The sequence below is a fragment of the Arctopsyche grandis genome, chromosome 13, assembly GCF_051622035.1.
Source record: "Arctopsyche grandis isolate Sample6627 chromosome 13, ASM5162203v2, whole genome shotgun sequence".
NCBI classification, from domain to species: Eukaryota; Metazoa; Arthropoda; class Insecta; order Trichoptera; family Hydropsychidae; genus Arctopsyche; species Arctopsyche grandis.
The window spans coordinates 22,844,574-22,868,273 of record NC_135367.1 but is presented as its reverse complement, the minus strand read 5'-3'; the positions used below and the strand labels follow the sequence as shown (position 1 = coordinate 22,868,273).

General features: G+C 37.0%; 5 protein-coding genes across 7 annotated transcripts; 2 read left to right on the top strand and 3 right to left on the bottom strand.

Moving 5' to 3' along the window:
* Window positions 1–1,159: 1,159 nt before the first annotated feature.
* Window positions 1,160–4,796, bottom strand: LOC143920998 (prostatic acid phosphatase-like). Its single transcript, XM_077444074.1, has one exon. It carries the CDS (start codon window positions 3,251–3,253, stop codon window positions 2,003–2,005), a length of 1,251 nt encoding a protein of 416 aa, XP_077300200.1. The 5' UTR covers window positions 3,254–4,796; the 3' UTR covers window positions 1,160–2,002.
* Rpt2 (26S proteasome regulatory subunit Rpt2) lies at window positions 3,406–7,360 on the bottom strand. Its single transcript, XM_077444064.1, has 8 exons — window positions 7,271–7,360; window positions 6,310–6,597; window positions 6,066–6,236; window positions 5,678–5,992; window positions 5,504–5,604; window positions 5,329–5,425; window positions 5,030–5,239; window positions 3,406–4,957 (listed from the first exon to the last, which is right to left on the bottom strand). The coding sequence occupies exons 1-8, from the start codon at window positions 7,271–7,273 to the stop codon at window positions 4,823–4,825; spliced, it is 1,320 nt and encodes a 439-aa protein (XP_077300190.1). The 5' UTR covers window positions 7,274–7,360; the 3' UTR covers window positions 3,406–4,822.
* A 1,619-nt stretch (window positions 7,361–8,979) lies between these two features.
* On the top strand, window positions 8,980–10,719 carry LOC143921025 (optic atrophy 3 protein homolog). Its single transcript, XM_077444123.1, has 4 exons — window positions 8,980–9,285; window positions 9,681–9,849; window positions 9,924–10,066; window positions 10,137–10,719. The coding sequence occupies exons 1-4, from the start codon at window positions 9,144–9,146 to the stop codon at window positions 10,484–10,486; spliced, it is 804 nt and encodes a 267-aa protein (XP_077300249.1). The 5' UTR covers window positions 8,980–9,143; the 3' UTR covers window positions 10,487–10,719.
* Window positions 10,720–11,762: 1,043 nt separating this feature from the next.
* Window positions 11,763–15,642, bottom strand: Polr3F (RNA polymerase III subunit F). Its single transcript, XM_077444112.1, has 4 exons — window positions 15,291–15,642; window positions 15,015–15,219; window positions 14,693–14,944; window positions 11,763–14,624 (listed from the first exon to the last, which is right to left on the bottom strand). Exons 1-4 carry the CDS (start codon window positions 15,509–15,511, stop codon window positions 14,388–14,390), a joined length of 915 nt encoding a protein of 304 aa, XP_077300238.1. The 5' UTR covers window positions 15,512–15,642; the 3' UTR covers window positions 11,763–14,387.
* A 654-nt stretch (window positions 15,643–16,296) lies between these two features.
* Samtor (S-adenosylmethionine sensor upstream of TORC1) lies at window positions 16,297–18,138 on the top strand. Of its 3 annotated transcripts, none has more exons than XM_077444100.1 (2): window positions 16,297–16,331; window positions 16,432–18,125. In XM_077444100.1, exon 2 carries the CDS (start codon window positions 16,454–16,456, stop codon window positions 17,423–17,425), a length of 972 nt encoding a protein of 323 aa, XP_077300226.1. In that variant the 5' UTR covers window positions 16,297–16,331; window positions 16,432–16,453; the 3' UTR covers window positions 17,426–18,125. The 3 variants fall into 3 exon arrangements, with proteins under 3 accessions (XP_077300226.1, XP_077300225.1, XP_077300224.1); XM_077444099.1 differs by having other exon boundaries at window positions 16,303–16,354; window positions 16,432–18,138; XM_077444098.1 differs by having other exon boundaries at window positions 16,310–16,360.
* The last annotated feature ends 5,562 nt before the right edge of the window (window positions 18,139–23,700 follow it).

Below are 23,700 nucleotides of genomic sequence, written 5' to 3'. Positions count from 1 at the left end.
CTTCCCACCTGTTAATGTTGACAGCTAAAAATTTATAAATTTATAAATTTTTACGTTTTTACGCCTCATATAATTTTATTTTATTGTTTTAACACGTTGTTTTAACAAAAATATATACAAGAATAAGAGAGAATTGTCAGCTATATTTAAATACAACAAAACGAGATGCAAATAGGTTAAAAAATAACAGAGGTTTTTAAAAAAATTATTGCAAAGAAATTACAGAACAAATTAAAAAATCTGCAAAAAAGGCACGCCACTTTGCGGCGCCCCCCAAGCCTCGGCGCCCCCCCGCATTGCGGGGTCTGCGGGCGCGGTAGTTACGCCACTGTTCGCACGACAATCATTGCCACCAAAATCGCGAATACGGTATTTTATTTATTTTTTTTTTTTTTTATTATTGTTGTTTTATTTTTTCTTATGTGTTTATATCTTTTATGTATTTTCTGGCCACAGTGACATATTAGGGTGACCTGTAAAGACACTGTGGTATATGTACTAATCAGTGGCGGCTCGTGAAAATTCATAAAGCGGGGGCTGCAGAAATTAATCGAGCTTTAGTAGCTCGTTGACCATACCGGTGATCAAATTCAGATAAAAATAGCATGCATATGTACTATAATGGGAGGTCTGCAACTCTGCAGCCCATATGGACGGCAAAAATAGCATGAATTTTTTCTACTCTGGGAGGGCTGTAGCCCCGCAGCCCATAAATTAATAAATAATTAAAAATAAATAAATAAATCTGGTACTCGAGTTCTCGTTAATACAATATTCCACGTGATTAATGGAGTTTTTGGGTGTCACATGTTCCTTTTTGCGGAATAATAAGCTTTTGGGTGCCAGATCGCTTTTTACGAAATAATCGCCAAACCCTGAAAAACAAGTTACGTGTCATTACTTTTCATTACGTTTTAGCTCTATTAGACTATATCCAATAGCTTTATTCTTAAATTATAAGATCATATAAGAATTCACAAAATAAAATTTATTATAAAAAAATTGAATGAGAACATTATTTATCCATTCCTTTTACATCGAGTTATTCTACATTTACAGCTCAAAATTCTCACTTCTACCCAACCTCTGAACACTCAATTTTAGAAAATAATGATTAGTCTTAAAAAATAAATTATATTTGATACTTGGCAGCACTGCAATGATTTGACACTTGCGAAACAATATGTCAACAAGCTCACGAGAGGTTAAACGACTTTTAAATATAATTTGTATGTCATTATAATTTTATAAAAAATTGTATACTTACAAACTTCATGAACTATGTATTATATTTTTCTCCGAAACATGTAAATTCATTTTCAAAACTCTACAAGAAAAGTAAATACATAGATGCATATATACAAAAATATAAACCGTATGTTTTTTTCTACAGTGAAATGAACCATCCCCAAATTTTTGACGACGGTCAAATATAAGTGTTTTATTATTTAGAGGGCTGGAGACCAGATTAAAAACATATTTTATCATGTAATTACAGGTACTCGTAAAAATCGAACTTGTAAAAAAGGTAAAATGCTGATTATAGTTAAAGCATTGGTGTGAAAGATGCGCTTGCTTTTTTTATTGATTGATATTATATGTTCGATATTTGGAAAAATTAATTTTTAAACATCGTTTAATAGTTTGAAAACCCTGTAATGTAAACATAGAATTTGAAAATATTATAGAAAAAAATAATACAAAGGTTGATTTGTCTACTTTGAAATATTTAATATCTAATTAAATGTAATTATGTATGTGGATTGGGATTATTGAGAGAATATTTCAGTTTTAGATACAATACTTAATCATATGATATAACGTTATAAATACCATTAGAATTATTTTATTTTTCAAAGATACACTATTATTTTAACATTTATTAAAACGTACTTTTGATTTGGGCAATAATTTAAAACATATTATTAATGTACTTAATCTAAATATAAATTCCATTTAAAAGAAAGAAAAAAAATTTCAGTCCAGTCGATTGTAAATGATTTCATGCCATTCTTTGAACTAAAAATAGTTTACACTTGCCGTTGCATTCAACATTGTGTCCCTTTAATTCAGTGTACTCTCTTCTTCTAGTACATAAATATCTGAAGGAACACAGTACCATGCCTAACACGATAGAGAACGCTAAAATGTAAGCTATCACCACTACATAGTTCATAGACCCTTCGTTTACATCTTGGGTAGGAATATTCGTGATTTTGCACTCCTGGTGCAGATCCTTCGGTAAGTATGGACCAAGTACTAGTTGAAGACGGGTCACCGAACACGAGTAACCACACTCGGGCACATACAACTTTTCCAGATCAAACTTAGACTCGTTCCTATAGAAGAATTTGATCTCCCGTTCCTGGGTCACCGTATCTTTGTACACCTCAAACAACAACATGGCAGCGAAACCTGGTGGAAGGTTATTATAACAGCCGAGAAGTTTCAGGAGACCAACTACATTTGTATCGTGGGCGCTGTACACGTATAGAATGCGAGAATTGTTGCCGCCAGCTTTTGATGCATGCTCCAAAACATCCACTATCGTCGTTCCAAATCGTAAACGTCTCGATAATTCCGTCATAGCTTCTCCAGCTAGTTCAAATCCAGTTAATGTTCTCAATGGTTCGGGATAGACAGCCGCAACCCAGTTTGGATGCTTCATTCCTCGCTGTTCTTCAATTAACAGATTCGTATAAAGTATCTGAATGTCGTGGAGATGAGTTATTTCCTTACCCACCTTTGACGATATCCATTTGAAAAGAGACGCGTGATTCTTTTCAATTTCTGTGACTTCCTTCGATTCAAAGATTCTTCTTTTTTCCGCTTGATACGCGGAACAGTTAACTTGCGGATAAAAGATATAATCACAACCCATGGCCTGAGAATATATGTCAATGGTTTGATTAGGATATAGTCCAGATGCTAAAGCAACAGCTGAATCTAACGTACGAGGAGTTCTTGTGCTTCTGATCAACACTTGCTCTCTTTTATACTCGAGTGGAAGAAAAGTGTTGTACCGCCTTCTCATGTCTTCACCGAGAGTCTTCAATTGTTGCGCTCCTTTTGGCGTCAGCTGCATCCATCCTTGGGGCCAAAGCTCAGCTGAACACCAAGGGTCCTTTGGAAAAGGTGCCTCAGGTGTTCTTTGTCCATGTCGCGTCACAAGTGAAACCTGCACGAGCTCGAACTCCGTCTTCACACCTGTCAATTCGAGTAACAGAAACACGAGAACGGTGCAACAGATCATTTTGAAGCGTCTTTGTGAAACTGAACGTCAAACCAAAATACATATACTACCTACATACGATTACTAATAACGGTAATCAACCTTCTGTTTACTTTATGTTGATATATATATATATATCTGTTATTTAAAACAGGGCTTATCAGTCTGCGATACAATTTTTTTTATTTATTTTCTCAACTGAGATTGAAATTCATTGCTACTATTTTGATTTTATTTTTATCTTGTATAAAATTAAAAGTGTCAGTTTGTCTAGAGTTTCATCTATCATACCTATTATGACCATACGTCCTGTTTTGAACGGGACCATCCTGTTTATAGGTAACCTATGTATCCCTTTGTCCCCAAAAACAGCTTCGGGATGCCGAAATGTCTCGTTTTCAGTAAGAGATGTTTTGATTGAGAAGGCATTTATTAATTAGATACAGATGTATTTGATTTATATATTTCTAACCATATTACACTGCAAAAAGTGACAGAATGAAAGACTGGAAATGTTTCAACTAAAAGATGTCGAGTGGAATTGTTCAATCATGTTCACACCAATATATTATAATTATTGACGGATGCTGCGCATTCCATGGACCGCAAGACGCACGAACATTTACATCCTCAAAAGCTGACAGTCTCGGAGAGACTCTCCACAATGAGTAGGAAAGGATTCTTTCATACTTTGACCATATGGCCAGGAAAAATGTGGCGAGTCTGGTAGTCACCGGAACACTGGAGGGAAGGCGAGTGAGAAGACGGTCTCACAAGAGATGGTCTGACCAAATCAAACTGGCAGGATCGTCCCTTAACACTGCCTTTAACTTGGCACAGAACCGGGAGTGGAGGCGGATCGTCCATCAAATTCAAGATGACACCAATGACCACGAAGCTCAACATAGCAAACGAGAAAGAAGATAAGACCCGTAGAAAGGGTCTTTTCTCTTATGAATAATATGGATGAGCGAAAAAATACAGTTCTTAAAGCAATGTTAATTACCATTCATTCTTCATTATTTTTTTTAAAATCAATACCAAATCTACTAAAGCAAATTTGTTCTTCAGAAAAATATTAGACCAAATAAATTATTCATTTATTTTATTTAGGTTAATTCTTTTCATTAATAAATATAACTATGAAGAAATGTGTGTTTGCTTGAATATACACACTATCATATTACTTAAAACTAGTAATGTCCCATTTGAGGAAAAATGGTGACATTAATCATACCTCTAAAATTATAGTAATTAATAAAAGATTCAATGCTCGGGCCATACCAAGTACAATCTATTAATGTACACATACATGTCTACATTGTATAGGAAAAATTTAAAGTCTAATCTTGTATGCCTCTGAAATTTATAAAAATAATATTCGTTGTCCATAGTTTAAAGTACCAACTTATAAACAGCAAATATTTAACGAGTGTGGAATGTATCAGATTAAAATGAATTTTAACTTGTAAATGAAACAATTTATAAAATGTACGTAGATTTTTTATTAAATTTTTAATATGATTAGTTTCATAGACATTGGAATACTTAATTAAATGGGATCGTTATCAAAAAAAAAAAAAACACAAACTACAAATAAAGTCCTTCGGGTGTTCCTTCCTTCTTACGATATAAAACACTCTCTTTAGATTTCTTAAAGTCTTCATTTGTTACCTTCATTCTGCGTTCCCTCAACGCCATAAGTCCAGCTTCGGTGCAAATAGCCTAAAAAGAGACACACAATTATTGTAAACCGTGAATGTTATAATATAGTCAAAGTTTGAGGCCGTCTATTACTTTAATATCGGCTCCAGACAGATCATCTTTGGCCATGATGAGTTCAGATAAATTGACGTCATCGGCTAAGGTCATTCGAGACGTATGAATGGTGAATATGCGTCTTTTGGTCTTTTCATCGGGCAGTGGGAATTCGATTTTACGATCTATTCTTCCGGGTCTAATGAGGGCGGGATCCAAAGTTTCGATACGATTTGTCGCCATTATCACCTACAACAAACATGAGGTCAATTTGCTTTCAAATCATACAAAAAAAACCCTCATGGATCTTTTATAATCCATATAATCATCAAACATACCTTAACATCTCCCCTAGAATCGAAACCGTCCAATTGATTCAATAATTCTAACATAGTACGTTGAATTTCACGTTCGCCTCCAGAGTTTGAATCGTACCTTAATATAACAATTTTATATTAATTTACGTATTAATTTGTTTATTCATTTTATTTATATAAATTAATATATATATACCGTTTCGTTCCTACGGCATCTATTTCATCAATGAATACTATTGAAGGAGCATGTTCTTCAGCGACTCTGAACAATTCACGTACCAATTTAGGTCCATCACCCTATAATAAGAATTTCATAATAAGTACAATGTTAACATTAGATTATTTAATTAAAAAAAAAAATCATACTTACTAAATACTTTTGAATGAGTTCTGATCCTACTACTCTTAAGAACGTGGCTGACGTTTGATTGGCTACTGCTTTAGCTAGTAGAGTTTTTCCGGTGCCAGGAGGTCCGTATAAAATGACTCCTTTTGGCGGTTTGATACCCATTTCTTCATAGTATTCAGGATGTGTGAGCGGTAATTCTACAGACTCTTTGATTTCTTGGATTTGATTGTCGAGCCCGCCAATGTCGGCATACGTCTCTTGAGGTGCTTTCTCCAACTTCATTACGGAAACCATCGGATCGGTGTCATCGCCTAGAACGCCGACTACTGCGTGAACCTGCAAATCAAAAAGTTATTAGAAACCATTCGCTCCTAAATACTTGGATGGGCGAGTTGAAAAAATTCAATACCTTATGGTTTAAAAGCACCGAGCATCCCGGCTCCAGCTGGTCTTTGTCCACGAACGACAATATGCTGACGTAATGTTCGCTGCCGACAGACGTCGAGACTATAGCGTGATTGTCGTCGATGATTTCTTCCAAGTTTCCAACCGACATCGGAGTTCCGCGCAAGTCGTCGACCTACAATATAAAGCATGCATCACGTTCTCATACAATGAATGCGGTAGAAGCATCGGTTTGTATGAAGACATACCTTGGAACGTTCTTCTTCGATTTTTTCTTCCTGTGGTTTCAATCGCTCTTGATTTCTGATGAATTCCTCCTCCATTAGCAGATAATCCTTTATCCTTTCGAGTTTGAGCAGTTTGAGACGGCATCGAGTGTGCGGGGTGACTTGAGGCAGCTTCAGAGCAGCATCCGGTCCTTTACTCTTGCGCTTCTTCTTGCCGACCCTGGTCGGAATTGGGGGTTCGTACTTCTTCTTTTTGTCTTTGTCATCTTTCTTATCGCCACCCGAGCCGCCACCAGATTGATTTTGACCCTAAATATTCAAACCAATTAATGTTTTAAGCCAAAAGAAAAACATTCACTCATAAATATAAGAGTCTATATTATACTTGTAGAATGAAATTGCACTTATATTAGACATTTAAGTACATTATAACTTGCATCCTCGTGAGAATGAGACAGTACATTTTATATGAGAAGAGTCGATATATTTGATAGGATTAACAATTTAAAAACTTTTTCTATTTTACTAATATCATCACTTTACTTTTGTTTATAGCTTGGAGTAGAATATTAAACTCAGTAAGCTAAAATTTTTTATATGACCATATTTGTTAATAATCTGATGTATTTCTTCATCAAAGAAAGGAATTGGGAACAATTTATTATACGTTTTGATAACCTATAATAAAATTGCACAAAGGAAGTTGAAAAAAATAAATAAAATATAATTATTTGCAATAGTCATATACTGAAATTATTATTGAATAAAACACGTATAAATGGCTTGTTTAGATTAAATATATGCACCTTTATAGAAATGAACTAAACGAATTTGACAGTTTGCACAGATGAATGACTGGTTTAATTTTATAAGCTCGATACTTTCAAAATATTGTCTAGAATCAATTATTATTGTAAAATTACTTCTAATTCATTTAAATTTAGTCCAAAAGAAGGAAATATTGAAATAATATGAAACTGACCATGACGCTAGTCGGTGGTGAGAAAACACACCGTCACTTAAGCAGGACGCCAACCTACTGACGCCCAAGTGCTTTCTACGATCGATCTATGAAAGTGGCAACATTATTTTTTTTGAATCTTAGTGGAAATAAAAAGTCATAAAAACCCACTAACCTAATCACGCGATGTAAATAAAAAATCAATTCAAGTGGCGGCAAACTTATCTTCAAAGAACTCACAATCTGAAAAAAATCTTGTCAATTACATGATTTTTAACGAATATTTACAAACCGAATACTTAAATTCGTGCTTATTTGTTATATGGTTCGGTGATTATTCTGCAAAAAGCAATCTTGCGCACGTTTCTAAAATCTCCATCACGGAACATCTGGCATCCAAAAACTCCACGCTAAATATTGTTCTAACGAGAACTTGAGTGCCAGATATTTTGTATTCGTGATTTTTGTGGCAATGATTGTCGTGCGCGCGATCGCAATTTGCGTAATAATCCGTTTACCGGTTATATAAGTCCAATCGAGCATCAAGTGTACCCACTTACACGAAGACAGTTTAAGAAAAGTGACAGTACGCAACCAGTGATTGATGTTACGTCGAATAATAGATGTACATGCTGAATTCAAGGGGACACTCTCTTCGACAAAAACAATTATATTAAACTATTTTGGGAAAACCAGGGTTGGTTTTCACAGCGATTGCAATTTTTAGCGTTCATTACAACGTAAAAGCTATAACGTAGTAGTCAGTAACTTCTTTGGTGAATAGATAAATTTTGACTTAACATTTTTATTTATTTAAAATAAAATAAAGCCAGCAGCATGGATCAGTGGTTTGGCTTTTCCCCGTGAGTTGATCTCGGTTGAAAAGAATCTGTAATGCTGCTAGTTAGACTTGGATATTTGTGACTCCAGGTCGATCGCTTCCTATCAAAGTTTGCCAATTTTTCTGATTTCATTGTTGAAACATAGATGTCTCGTTAATTTCGAGTTTTCGGTATCTCATAATTCAGTGACTTATGTAGTAAAAATGTTGCATTGATTGTAATTGGCCAAGAAGGCGCATTGGGGTTTACCTGTTAGGACTTCCCGGTATATATGTATATAATAAAATAAAATATGAATGTACCAAAGGATACTTTCTGTACTACTTGTTACGTACAATTGCTGGCACGTACTGTGCTAGTTTGAATAGACGTTAGAGAGTTTGAGAAGACACGTCTATTACAGCTGGAGTCTACCTAGGCGTGCTGTGCCGCACTTTTGAATGTGTTCTTATTATATATAACATACAATAATAATTTATTTTTTAATTGTATATAATAAAATTAAAAAATATATATAGGGCTGTTGGACAGGAAATAAAGCAATTTCAGAAAATTGTTTACTCCGATTAATTAACTTAATATGTAAATTGATATATGTACATAGTTAATAAGTAGACTACCATAGTTTATAAGGTAGTAGACCCATTAAGACATGATTATCCCAACCCAAAGGCCAAATTATTGGCGAGTCTACTAAATTCACGAAATTGGCGTGTATTTGCTTATGTTAATGTAAGTCTGTATACTGAATTCTCAGTTGCTCCTATATAACCAATAAGTACCACAATATTGAGAATTTCTCAATGATGAGATGGCATTAATTTGAAATCAAGTTTGGATTAGTTAAATGTTTATCTAAAATTATTAAACGGGTAATATTATATTTTCAGAGCATGGCCCGTATCAGTAGTGCTATGGCTGAAACAGAGGGGGGGGCGGGGGATCGCGCCCGCCGGTCGTCTGTCAGGTTGCAGAGGTGGACGTCAGAGTCGAGAGGATTTTTGAGGATATTCTTGATCTAATTAGGTTCTAGATACGACAAATACTTCGTCATGGTGGTGGGCGCGTTCCCTGCAGCCAAACTGGGCATCTTGCTCTTCAAGCAGATCAGCAAACCCATCGCCAACTTCGCTAAGGAGCGCGCAAAGAACAATCGTTTCTTCCGCACATACGTCTGCATGCCACCAGCTCACTGTAAGCTCACACACATGCATACTTGCCTCTGATCACATCATAGAAACGCCTACATAACTTGACATTCCAGTTACATTTCCATACGTAAATATTTAACCATAAAATTAACGCAACCCACTTTCATATTAACGGCAAATTATTTAAAAAAAATTAACAAGTATATTTTGTACAGAATTAATTTTTCAAGTTCACACTAACGACTGATCAATATAAGATTGTTTTATTTTTAATTGAATTAATATTCATCATTAATAATTCCACCTACTATTTTTAATATCATATATGTATAAATATATGCATTAGATTAATTTGAATTGTATTTGTTGTATGTTTTTCTATTATGTAACCCAAACCGTACACATTAGAGTCTGAAAAATTCATTTGTTTGATTTCAGTCTACAATTGGTGTGAAGTTCAATCCAAAATGTGGATAATGAATCTCGGAAAACCCGTCAATATACCTCAATTGAATGAACAAATGGCCATTGAATTGGGCGCTAATTTACTTGGCGAAGGAATCATATTCGTCCTCGGAGCCGCTCTTCTCATCTTCGAATACAACAGGTTGTACATTTTAAAAGAACTGTGTAACTATAATTTCACGTTCAACAATTTCGCTTTTGATTTGTTTATAATAGGAGCTCTAAAAAGGAAGCTGCAAAAGAAGAACAATTCGCACAAGAAAGAGAGCACTTAAACAACGTCATAAATGAATTATATTTCTCTGTGCAAAAGCAAGATACGCAAATCAATGAAATGCAAAGGAATATATATGACTTAGGTGCTTGTTAGTACATGTGTTGAGATTTGTATTGTGGATGAGTTTTGCTTAATGTTTTATTTTATTTTAGAAACTCGCGCTGTAGTGAAGCCTTGGGTCCCCAAAAAAGACGACAAGGGAAGTGGAAATCAGCCGCCAAAACCAGCCGCACCTATTTTGGAGGATAAAAGTAAAAACGTAACACAGCCTCGTACCGATGATAAAAATGTACACCATGTTTCGGCCCCATACGCCGAAAGAGGAATTATATTGCGTTCACTTAATTATATTCAATTAGATGTGTTAAATACTCCACACTTTGAAACGGCTCCAGAAGAAACTGAACCGAGCGACGAAATCAATACAAATTATAATAGACAACCAAGTGTAGTTACCAATGCATTGAATTATATAGAGAATGATGTGAAAGGTTTATTGTAATGTATGTATGTTTTTTTTAATTTTATTGTTATAATGAATTTGTCATTATGAAGTATTACAGTTGCTATTACAATGTATTTGTTAAGTGAAAAATATTGGCTTGCCGGAATTAAGAAGATCTTACGTTGGTAGTGCAATAAAATTTCATTTGTAAAAAGATGTTTTTGTTTACTTAAAAATTTCATTTTTAATATTGGAAAAATGTTATGTAAATAAATAATTTATAATAAATTATATTTTTTTTATATACAATTCACCTTCAAAAATATGTATAATACATATGAAATATTGCATTATTTAAGTATTCAAGGATATTAAATTAAAAAAGGTGATGCTATGAAATCCTCAACCCGTTTTTAACACTTTGTGATCGGGTAGGTCGCGCGGCCGCCTGAAAGGCGAAAGCGGGCATGTTTTCGCGATATTGCGGTTTACTCTCAATACTCGCTAAAATCCGTATAACTCTCGAAGTTCTCATTGTATTTAAATAAAATTTTTGATTTGTACTCACCAGTATCTGCAGATTATATTTATGAACACCACAACACAAAAAAGTTTTATTTTCACTTGTAAATACGTATTGTTTTATAGTTTTAAAGTTTTAATTAAAAAATGGCTTATAACATAAATAATAGTTCTATACAATGTTTAAAAATGATAATTAATAGTTTACGCGTGTATGATATCTATCAAAGCAGGTACCTTTATGAAGTGGAACGTTACAGAACTCGCAAAAGTATCGGGTTTCACTGCGTTTCTTTTGTGCGGTACACACACGACATAGTCGAGTTGGATATTTTTTTGTGCCGCTTGTCATTATGGGCCGTAATTTATGACTTCGTAAATCCATAGATAATCTTAGGGGATGGTCCTTTGTCGGTGCACGCTTGTACTGGTACTGGTACGTTGGTACTGGTGCTGGTGCAGGTGCATTGTCTGCAAGTGGCATTGGTGTATTACTAGTACTACAATGTGCTACTGGATCGATGGTATCATTTATGATTTGTTGGTTTATCCAACTCCGTGCTACAGCTAACAAAAACAATTTGTATTTAATTTTTTTTGAGTTCATGGTATTGTAAACTCTATATGAATTGAAGAGAGCACAATTCATTGGGTACATGACCGTTCTCTTTGTCCATTTCGTCGTTTTACGTAATATGGAAAAGTATGATAAATATTGGTCTGCACGATCCACCCCCTTCATGTATTTGTTGTATTCTGTAATGCAATTTGGTTTCATTATCTTTTCTCCAGTTTTTATATTTATTTTTTTCGTTACGGCAAATTGAGCAGAATGAATGGTGGAAATCATTCTTACGTCCTTTTTGGACTTCCACACTTGAAGAAGAATATCCTTTTTTCTACGGAAAGTCATTTCATTCTTTTTTAGTTTTACGACCCGTAAATCTGCTGGAAGACCTCTATTGACTCTAATTGTTCCACAAATTCGAATTTTTTTAGTCAGCAGGAATATACTCACATTGACACTATTATAAAAATTGTCCATGTAAACATGATGCCATAAGTTCAAATGCGGAGTAAGCACCGATGTTATCGTATTTATTAGTGATTTTTCAGTAGCTGAATAAATTTCAAAATTGCTGATATATCCGCTGACAGCTTCGCAAACCATTCGAACTAAAATGCCGTATTTTGTTAGTTTTCCGGCATTATACACACGAAAAGCCAGTCTGCCTCTCCACGGTATCATGGCTTCGTCTAGAGACAGTTCTTGTGTCGGCTTATACAGTATTAAATTTTTCAATAAAATAGTCGATTATGGGTTGAACTTTGACTAATCTTCCAGAAGTTGCATTTATTTCCTCGTTATTTGAAAAATGCCACGCTCTCCATATTTGGCGAAATCTGTCTCTAGACATAACGGTTGCAAAGAACGGGGTCTCCAGCATCGGATCTTTTATCCAATAATCATCCCTTTTTTCTTTTTTTATATGGCCCATTAGCAAAATAAGGCCTAAAAACTTTTTTAGTTCCAACAACGTAACATCTTTCCACTTCAGAGATTTTTTTAAATCTTTAAATTTGTCGATGTTTTGACGATGGTACCTGTTCGATTCGTTCACCATAAATAATAAAATATCATCCCCAATGAACAATTTTGTAACGTCACTAACATTTTCACTATCATTGGGGAAGATTTTGATTCCAGTGCTGCCCAAAAATGTTTCTAACACTGGCACGGTATCACGGTGTGACCACGACATGTTTTCAAAATCACTTTCATCATCCGATTCCGAATCACTTGAAACATGCCGCAATAAACGAGGTCTTTTAGGACAAAAACTTTCTGATGATGAATCGCTATCACAATCTTCAATATCACTTTCACCGTTTATTGAATTATTATCGGCAAATATTTCATCCTGATCATCAGCACGAGAAGCCATTTTTACGGATTAAAAATTTAAATTCACGAAAGCGACCAAAAGAACCGAAAAGGTCAGCGTTTCACGGTAAACTACATCTGGATTTAATTTTGGGGTGAAATAGGAAGAAACAAGGGAAAGATTGAAAAAAATGGGTGTGACAAATTTGAAACACATGTTACGAGTTTAAATGGTTCCACGAGAAAAAATATATAAAACAGATTCCGATTTTATCATTTGTATATGAAGTATGTATCCAGCTAAAGAGATGTCGTTGATTAAAAATATTTTAAGTACACGAGTTTCCTCGTAACCCGAAGTCCAAGAGCAGACTACGTGAACACGAGAATTCTCGCGACCCGCCATCAAGCGCTGGGTACTCAAACACGAGAATTCTCGTGACCCGATCACAAAGTGTTAATTAGCTACTGATTTTCATTTTTATTATTATTTGATCCATACTGAAATATCATCTCTTGCTGTTATGAAGCGTTATTTTATTTTTACATAGATAACAGGTAAACCCCAATGCGCCTTCTTGACAATTAATTACAAACATTACAGCATTTATTACATAAATCGCAGTATTTCGAGAGGCGGAAGAACACGAAATTAACAATTAATTAATTAATCCATAGACACATCTATGGATTTAGACTTCAACATATTGTAAATAAATCAAATTCAGATATTTGTGACACAGCAGGTAGGATGGTTTTTGTCAATTTGATGGAGGAACTGTTGCAACAATGAAATCCGATAAATTGGCAAACTCTGATGGGAAACGATCGACTAGGAGTCACAAATATCCAAATCTGACCAGTATCATTGAAGATCAGCACGTGTTCGAACCCGGTAACCTCTCGGTGCTAAACATAAACGCAACCAATGAGCCATACTGCTGGCTATTACTATTATAATTAAATAAAGAATTAAATTCAGACAAAGTTCAAGTTAAATTATACTAATGGTTTAATTAAAAAATATATAATTAGATACAGAAATAATACAAATGCATATGAATAATATAATGCATATAACCAGCAGAATAGACTAGTAGTAGGTCACGGGTTCAAATCGCTCTGGTTTCTGCTGGCCAGACCTTTGATTTGTGACTCCAGGTCGATCGTTTCCTAAAAGAGTTTGCCAATTTGTCTGACTTTCATTGAAACGGTTCTAACAAATTGGCAACCTTACCCATTTTCTCGCAAAATCTCGAGTTTTCGGCAATCTCGAATTTCGTTGAATTGTATAAAATCCTGCAAATTTACAAATTTGACCATAGATGTCTCCGTGGATATTAATTGATATGTATTTTGTATAATACTAATAATATTTGTATCAAATGTACAATGTTTCTGGCCAGGAAGGCGCATTGGGGTTTCCTGGTGTAAAAAAAATATATATGTATTGAAATTGTGCGATTTTTTTTTAAATACGATTATAGACTTGGTGATTCACATCTAAAATTCATATAATATTGTTTTTCTTAACCAAAATTTATTTACGTTTCAATCTAACCATTCCGACAAATATGTACACAATTGAGGAGTAATAAGTCCACTGTTAGAGCACTTGTGAATTATGGGACAAACGCCACAAGGAGTTGCTACCAAACCAGGCGGCGGTAATAAAGAATCTATTGATTTATACGATCTGTTTCCGTCTGGACCGATCTTCTTTTTCGCCTTGCCGTCGTATACTAAAGTGTTCAATATGGTCTCTAAATCCTCTATATCTAGTGACACCTGAAATTATACAGCTTTGTTAAAAACATGAACTTATTATACTTATTTATTATGTTATTATATGTCACCTTGCTGATGCCGAGTTCAGTAATAAATTTATGCACTTCTTTAGCAGTCGCATAAGCGAAATTCCGTGCTATTAACGGACCTGCCGGATGATTGCGGGAATTCTCGGCTCTCTGCTGCAAGTACCTATGACACTGTTGGTTCAAGACATCTACGAATTCAGATTCGAAATCTTGATCTTGATACCAAGCGCCGCCTGTGATCGATCTATCTGGCTCTAAATTATACAGCATATACACTTTTTTCTTTGAGGCCTGAAATAAACGAATAAATAAATATAATATAATTGATTTAATGCTGATGTGAAAGTATAAACTGACTTACATTTACGCTTTTCACAGCTTTGATTAATTTTTTGCTTTCTAAGTTTTTTAAAATTTTATTTAATTGAGTCATAATCAGGTTCGACTTGAAACGGATGTCTCGTATCCATATTCCCTTATTGGCCGCTTCTTCTATAATTGCGTATACTACTTTCTCTTCGTTATCGGCACCCTTCACGCTGGTCTTTTTCGTGGGATCTTTCAGCCTAAAAGATTGTTTGTATAAATCTATTCCAATGTGTCCATATACAATATGCGTGTACAACTAAGTAATTACCTATATATGAGGTTGCCATTTTGATTGAATAAATCGAAGAATTCTTGCTGTAATAATTTGTTTATAATGCCCACACGATGTGCAGGAGTTAAGTCTGGTAAATGTTGACTTATATCCTTGTCTGATATACCTTTAGGATTATTTTGAGCTAAGCTTATAATTTTCTCCGTAATTTCACATTTTTCCGTATCTTTAGAAGAGCTTTCTTCGAGATTACTCATTTTTATAACTATCGAAGAAAATCTGCTAAAATATTCACTTAAAAAACACACTTAAATGTGAAGTTTGTTGAAGTAAACAGACAGAGCAAACTTCACATGACAATTGTGAAAAAGGTTATGTTTTCTGTGTTGCCTGTATAAATAATTACAAGTTTTAGCAATGTGGCATTTTTCAGAAAAGTCAATCGCGAATACAAAATATCTGACCCTCCAATTCTCCCTAGTTCGATAGTTCACGTGAATAACTCTCGGTTTATGGAATTTCCTGGTGATAGATGTTCCATGATCGAAATTTTAGTGACTTGGGCGAGATAATTACCGATCTGAACTACATATGTATACCAGTACAGTACAAATGCATGCTATTTTTGTCGTTTACATAGGCTGCGAGCTGCAGCCTCCCAATATAGTACATATGCATGCTATTTTTGTTTTCATTCGATCACCGGTTTGGTTAACGAGCTACTACAGCCTAATTTATCTCTGCAGCCCCACCACTATGAATTTTCACGAGCCGCTACTGATGTATACCCATTTATAGATATGATACATTGTAAATAGGTTTTTGAGCTCTTTTTCCTATTATGCTGTACATTAACATTAGAATAATATAATACTATAATTACTAACAAAAATAAAATAAAATTGTAAATAGAAAATGATCAGTAGATCAGTAGCTATTAAAGTAGATATAAAATGCATTGTAAACATAATTTAGTAATAATAAAAAAAACTTTTGAAAAATATATATGATGCATATTGTATTAAGGCCAATTTTTCAAATTAAAATCTGACAGCTGTCAACGTCAAATGTCACGTGGTCTGTTTGGATAATCATTATATGTATTTGTAAATTACTATCTAGCTAGTTTTTATTTAAAAATATCTCGTTTTGTGTACAGTCCTTTATTGATTTTCAGATTGTTCACAGTTTTATTCAACATGACAGAAGAACATCTTCGTTGTTCAGGAATAGTAAAAAACGTTCATCTTGAACTTCGACGCTCAGCTGCACGTCACGGACCAGACCAAGCATGGAACTTGCACTGTTCTCAAAAAGATCTATTAGAAAAGTACGCCGAAGCCATGCGAAATCTCGCCACAAACCATTGGCCTATTGCAACGGATGCAGAGTCTCGCTGCCGGATCCAATGGATACAACGTCATAGCCATAATTATTATTTCAACGGCGGCCTAAAATCTGCTCGTTTAAAAGAAATCAACATTTGCGATAAGTTACAAATACCTTACAACGTTCACGAAGAATATGAGGATATTAATAAAATCAACACTTTAGACGTTGGAAGTTGTTACAATCCATTTTCTACATGTGAATATATGAACGTCACTTCGATCGACCTCTCTCCTGCAACTCCAGACGTTTTCAAGTGTGACTTTTTAAATGTAAAAATTGGTGATGAATTCAATGTATGTGACAATGTTATCGATGAGTTGAAACGACAGTCGTTTGATTTAATAGTTTTTAGTTTGTTGTTGGAATACTTGCCTTCCTCTGCTCAACGCTTGAAATGTTGTTCTTTAGCTTATTCTTTGCTGAATTATGAGGGCATTCTGGCTGTCGTAACTCCGGATTCCAAGCACGTTGGCGCTAATGCTAAAATTTATAAAAATTGGAGATACACTCTAGGTTTGATGGGATTTTCTAGAATATTATATGAGAAGTTACCGTCCATCCATTGTATGATTTTTAGAAAAGCTGTGAATTCAGATGTTACAAAAAGATGGGCACATTTGCATAAAGAGCCATATATGACTGAAGAACTTAACATACCACAAGATTTTCACGATCTGTCTGATGAAGATTGTGAAAATGGTGATAATTTAATTACTGAATACGACGATTCATCGTCGATTGTTAATCTATTTGGTGAATTACCAACTGAATGCTTATGAAAATTATTTAATAAGAATGTAATATATTTAATATGACTAGAATGGTCTACTTTGAATTAGCCCGTATCCATATACCGTACAAGAAACATCTTTTTAGAACTGTTAGTTGACTTTATTTTTTATACATAAAATCTAATTTTTTATTTAACACCTATCTGACTCCCGTAACTAGGATAAACGTTAATCAAGAATCCCGGTGAAACAATTACGTCAGAAGTCATCGATTGGCGCCAATTGGAGAGGCTCGACCAGAATTTGAAAGAAAAATTCTCAAGTTAAGTCAACCGGTGAGTAATTCTGCAACCCCTCATAGAATAAGAATGAGGCGTGAAAAAATCTCATAGCTATTATATCGCACCCATTGTATTCACTAGAACTTGCTCCGTCGGATTAACATCTTTTTCGACCTATAGAGCAAATTTCAAAATGTGAACAAAGTCATTTAATTAGGGTTGCCAAGTGTCATGGACTAAAAAAGAGAACATTTAAAAAAAATTGATTCCTGGTGTAGTGTCGTAACTACGAACCCGTTCCGTTTTTTTTATTTTTTATCTTATTCAAGTAAGACACATTCAGTATTATTGCTGTCTTCTTTAAATTTCGAACATCAGAGGTACAGATAAAATAAAATGTGTGAAATAAAAATATATATATATGTAATATGTAAATTATGTGAAATAAAAATATATATACAATACGTAGGATTACATTGCAATTTTATTTGTTTATTTAAAAAAATTATGTAAAATAAAAATTCAAAATGAAACATTATATGTATGACAATAATTCAATATACAAATTTGAAAAAAAAAATTTAAGAAATCAAATGAACAGGTTTTCGAGCTTTCTGTGCTGCAAAATTATCTATAATTTCGTCAAAATCACACTTTTTTGCTAATTCGGCTTTTACGCAAAGTAGACCCAAATCCGTCAATCGATTTTGCACCATCGTAGATCCAAGAACTTTTCTTAATCTAGCCATATAGCTAAGAGATCGTTCAGCCTATACTACGGCTATGGGAATAGTACAAAAAATGCTAATAGCTATGACTATATATTGAAAAAGAAACTGTAATTTCAATTTATCAATTTCATTGAGTAAATTGATAGGTCTATATCTTAAAAATTTGCTTGATAAATCGATCTGGGATGAATAAGTTCTTCTATAGTATGTGAAATATCGCACTCATAAAGAACACATTTGTGTAGCTTGATTTTTAATATCATCTTCATTCATAAATGGAAAACCCCACAGAACTTGAAACAATGAATTTATATTTTTACCTGCATTAAATCTAGACGCTATATTCACAATAACAGTATCAATGATTTTTAAAAATATTTCACATTTAAAATTTCTTTCTGGGGTGAAATTAACATCATCGTCTGTTGAATATATGAAATCAACATCATATGTGTCTATTTCTTGCAAATCTATTCTAGTTTCAGGCTCTAAATTTAATATTGATTGCTTCTTTAATTCCGACTGTATTGGTTGCAAGTGCTAAGCTAACCAACGAGTTTTTGACATAGAATTAAGAGAACATTCTATCGCTGCTTCCAAAATTTCCCATCTTTGAGGACTTTTACTGAGAATATTATATAATTTTCTAACTATACCAAAAAAAATTGTTGCTTTAGAACAGCGCTCTGCTGCATCAACACTGCATAAATTGAGACTATAGCAAGCACATGGAGAACATATTGCTAATTTATTCATATCTAAAATTCGCGCCCCTTTCGTCAAGCCTTAGCCCACCTTTACACGGGAAAGATGGATTAGATGGATGCTCCAGATACTAGGCTCAGTGTTGCATGGGTGGGTATGCACTGTTTCACATGTCGCGAATGAATCCACAACCAGTGGCTTGACGAAAGGGGATGCCAGCTGTTGCTAATAACCAGGACTCGGTTTTTATATTTTAATAAGATTTAAATTATGGCTTATATGCACGTGTAAAGGTGGGCTTAATCAGGAGCATACATATATTGTTCATCAAAGAAAAGAGTCTTTTGTCAAGTGCATTTGCTCCTGGTACAAAGAAACAATATTCAATATTTTTGTAGAAGACATCATGGTAAAAGTCTGAATTCTCGACAGGACGGAGACCGCTAGGTCGGAAGGGAGACTCGGTCGACCCGTTCCTTCCTGTGATTGGCTACTCTTTGCGATGCCAATAGTATTTCCGTGCCCTGAATTAACTCGACTTTTACCTGATGAAATACTGTAACGTATACTAAAAAGAGTCGCCGGCAATCGGATTAGGCCGAGGCGCATCCCTGACTATGCGACCGTTTATAATTGGTTTCGAGGATTATCTGCAAACTAAGTGCAAGTAAGCTAAACAATGCGGCGATAGCGGTACTCGATCGCATTCCCATCGAGTTCTCAGAAGTGACCCATACCATGGGTCTGAGTGTCGTGGAAATGCATATCCGAATACGTGACTATAACAATAGGTAAAATGATTAGACGTCGAAGATGTCCTGAGAGACCTGTAGGAATCTCGTCGTCGTCATCGTCATCGAAACCTTCGAGAATATTCCGCAACAACAAAATACATCGAGCGGAACAGCATCAAGCATTCCAGAAAATTCTACGCCTCGACGAAAGCAAATTCCTCTCGTACGCATCAATAACCACTTCCATCAAGCATTCCAGAAAATTCTACGCCTCGACAAAAGTGCATTCCTTTCTTACGCATCAACAAACCACCACCATCGATCAGGCGATTCCAGAAACACTATAAAAGGAGGTACAACCCAAACAACGCCAGTCGACCCACAGCAGCAAGCGTCGACACACAGCAGCAGACCAGTCAACATACAGCTCCTGACCAGCCACCACTACACTACGCGGACTTGGAAGATCAACCAGCCGGACGAGCCAGCAACACACTGCCGTATCCAGAGACCTTCCGTACATAGCTGAATGCTGAGCCAGCGACACTCTACCATATCCAGAGACCGCTGAACGACATACTTTTGCCCACAAATACCATACCTTTGTACAACCATAGGCAAACAATAAAACTTTATAAAACTAGCACAACAGTGTTTCGTTAGGCCGGGATACGGTCAACACACATGTAACCCGCCTACATTGGTACTACTCCGACGTGATCTACGCAACCTTCTGATCATCCAACAGCGCTGTCAACACATCGCTACCCCGCCTACATTGGTGACCCCATCTTTGAACCACACAACAGTGTTTCGTTAGGCCGGGATACGGTCAACACATCGTACCCCGCCTACATTGGTGACCCCATCTTTGAACTACGCAGCCTTCATAGCAGTCAACAGCGCAGTCAACATCGCAGCCCACAGCGCAGCCTACATAGCAGCCTACATCGCAGCCTTCATAGCTGTCAACAGCGCAGTCAACACGGCAGCCCACAGTGCAGCCTCCACAACAACCAACAGCCGCCACGACAGCAGTCAACAGCGCAGCCTACATAGCAGCCCACATCGCAGCCTACATAGCAGCCCACATCGCAGCCTACATAGCAGCCCACATCGCAGCCTACATAGCAGCCCACAGCGCAGCCTACAAAGCAACAGTAACATGGTGTGAAAGTACATATGGACCAGCTACCAACACAACCCGCTGTTGAGTCAACACACTCCAGCACAACCGGCGAAACAAATCGCCACTGAGCCAACTAGCTCCAACACAACACAGCCGCTGTCGAGACAACTAACTCCAGCACAATCAGCACAACGCCTGCACAACAACATCGTCCAGACCACCAACCTTCACTATCAACGTAGCCTAGACAGAATAAGCAACATGGTAGAAAAGAACAACTCGGACTGGTACGCAAAACGAGACCCGCTGTCGAGACAACCGACTCCAGCACAACCAACGAAGACCAGCACTCAACGCACTTCGCTAACCAACAGTCTCCACACAAATTCCGCTGTCGAGACAACTAACTCCAGCACAACCAACGAAGACCAGCACTCAACGCACTTCGTCAACCAACGATCTTCACGCAAGACCCGCTGCCGAGACAACTAACTCCAGCACAACCAACGAAGACCAGCACTCAACGCACTTCGTCAACCAACGTTCTTCACGCAAGATCCGCTGTCGAGACAACTAACTCCAGCACAACCAACGAAGACCAGCACTCAACGCACTTCGTCAACCAACGTTCTTCACGCAAGATCCGCTGTCGAGACAACTAACTCCAGCACAACCAACGAAGACCAGCACTCAACGCACTTCGTCAACCAACGTTCTTCACGCAAGATCCGCTGTCGAGACAACTAACTCCAGCACAACCAACGAAGACCAGCACTCAACGCACTTCGTCAACCAACGTTCTTCACGCAAGATCCGCTGTCGAGACAACTAACTCCAGCACAACCAACGAAGACCAGCACTCAACGCACTTCGTCAACCAACGTTCTTCACGCAAGATCCGCTGTCGAGACAACTAACTCCAGCACAACCAACGAAGACCAGCACTCAACGCACTTCGTCAACCAACGTTCTTCACGCAAGATCCGCTGTCGAGACAACTAACTCCAGCACAACCAACGAAGACCAGCACTCAACGCACTTCGTCAACCAACGTTCTTCACGCAAGATCCGCTGTCGAGACAACTAACTCCAGCACAACCAACGAAGACCAGCACTCAACGCACTTCGTCAACCAACGTTCTTCACGCAAGATCCGCTGTCGAGACAACTAACTCCAGCACAACCAACGAAGACCAGCACTCAACGCACTTCGTCAACCAACGTTCTTCACGCAAGATCCGCTGTCGAGACAACTAACTCCAGCACAACCAACGAAGACCAGCACTCAACGCACTTCGTCAACCAACGTTCTTCACGCAAGACCCGCTGCCGAGACAACTAACTCCAGCACAACCAGCAAAACAGTCACGCGAATGACTCCACGCAGAACACAGCAGCCTGCACAACAGCACCATCCAAGCCATCACAAACCTTCACTACCAACGCAGCTCGCCCAAAATAAGCAACCTGGTAGAGAACAAGACTTGGACCGGCATGCAACACAAGACCCGCTGTTGAGACAACTTTCTCCAGCACAACCGGACAAACAACGACGCCATCGAGTCAACAGACTCCAACACATCAAGATTCCCACAAAATCACACACATCGCTAACACTCACCGGAGAGCCATGTAGGAATCTCGTCGTCGTCATCGTCATCGAAACCTTCGAGAATATTCCGCAACAACAAAATACATCGAGCGGAACAGCATCAAGCATTCCAGAAAATTCTACGCCTCGACGAAAGCAAATTCCTCTCGTACGCATCAATAACCACTTCCATCAAGCATTCCAGAAAATACTACGCCTCGACAAAAGTGCATTCCTCTTGTACGCATCAACAACTAAATGCTCATACGCATCAATAACCACTTCCACCAAGCGTTCCAGAAAATTCTACGCCTCGACAAAAGTGCATTCCTTTCTTACGCATCAACAAACCACCACCATCGATCAGGCGATTCCAGAAACACTATAAAAGGAGGTACAACCCAAACAACGCCAGTCGACCCACAGCAGCAAGCGTCGACACACAGCAGCAGACCAGTCAACATACAGCTCCTGACCAGCCACCACTACACTACGCGGACTTGGAAGATCAACCAGCCGGACGAGCCAGCAACACACTGCCGTATCCAGAGACCTTCCGTACATAGCTGAATGCTGAGCCAGCGACACTCTACCATATCCAGAGACCGCTGAACGACATACTTTTGCCCACAAATACCATACCTTTGTACAACCATAGGCAAACAATAAAACTTTATAAAACTAGCACAACAGTGTTTCGTTAGGCCGGGATACGGTCAACACACATGTAACCCGCCTACATTGGTACTACTCCGACGTGATCTACGCAACCTTCTGATCATCCAACAGCGCTGTCAACACATCGCTACCCCGCCTACATTGGTGACCCCATCTTTGAACCACACAACAGTGTTTCGTTAGGCCGGGATACGGTCAACACATCGTACCCCGCCTACAGACCTATCCCTTATAAGGCGATATCAAGCCATTCTGGACTGAGCACTGCCAGTGCGTGTATCTCCTTAATCATCAATAAATGCTGTGAGACGACTTTGGCCTTTTACTTGGATCCTCCACCCACCCCTACGCAACAATACTATAATATTGTAGGCATATAGTACAACTTCATCTACAACCTAGATCTCATCAGGTCACTGCGACACATATCCAGGAAAGTCATTAACGCATGGCACACGCTCGCCTCGTAAAAAG

Bases quoted from the DNA above. Each gene is read 5' to 3' on its own strand.
- LOC143920998 (XM_077444074.1), bottom strand. From the start codon at position 3,253: ATGATCTGTTGCACCGTTCTCGTGTTTCTGTTACTCGAATTGACAGGT.
- Rpt2 (XM_077444064.1), bottom strand. The intron at 6,237-6,309 runs GTATGTCTTCAT...TTTATATTGTAG, and splicing joins TCGAAGAAGAACGTTCCAAG to GTCGACGACTTGCGCGGAAC. The intron at 5,605-5,677 runs GTAAGTATGATT...TTCTTATTATAG, and splicing joins AACTCATTCAAAAGTATTTA to GGTGATGGACCTAAATTGGT.
- LOC143921025 (XM_077444123.1), top strand. From the start codon at position 9,144: ATGGTGGTGGGCGCGTTCCCTGCAGCCAAACTGGGCATCTTGCTCTTC. The intron at 9,286-9,680 runs GTAAGCTCACAC...GTTTGATTTCAG, and splicing joins CTGCATGCCACCAGCTCACT to TCTACAATTGGTGTGAAGTT. The intron at 9,850-9,923 runs GTTGTACATTTT...TGTTTATAATAG, and splicing joins CTCATCTTCGAATACAACAG to GAGCTCTAAAAAGGAAGCTG.
- Polr3F (XM_077444112.1), bottom strand. From the start codon at position 15,511: ATGAGTAATCTCGAAGAAAGCTCTTCTAAAGATACGGAAAAATGTGAA. The intron at 15,220-15,290 runs GTAATTACTTAG...ACAATCTTTTAG, and splicing joins AATGGCAACCTCATATATAG to GCTGAAAGATCCCACGAAAA. The intron at 14,625-14,692 runs GTGACATATAAT...GTATAATTTCAG, and splicing joins CTGAACTCGGCATCAGCAAG to GTGTCACTAGATATAGAGGA.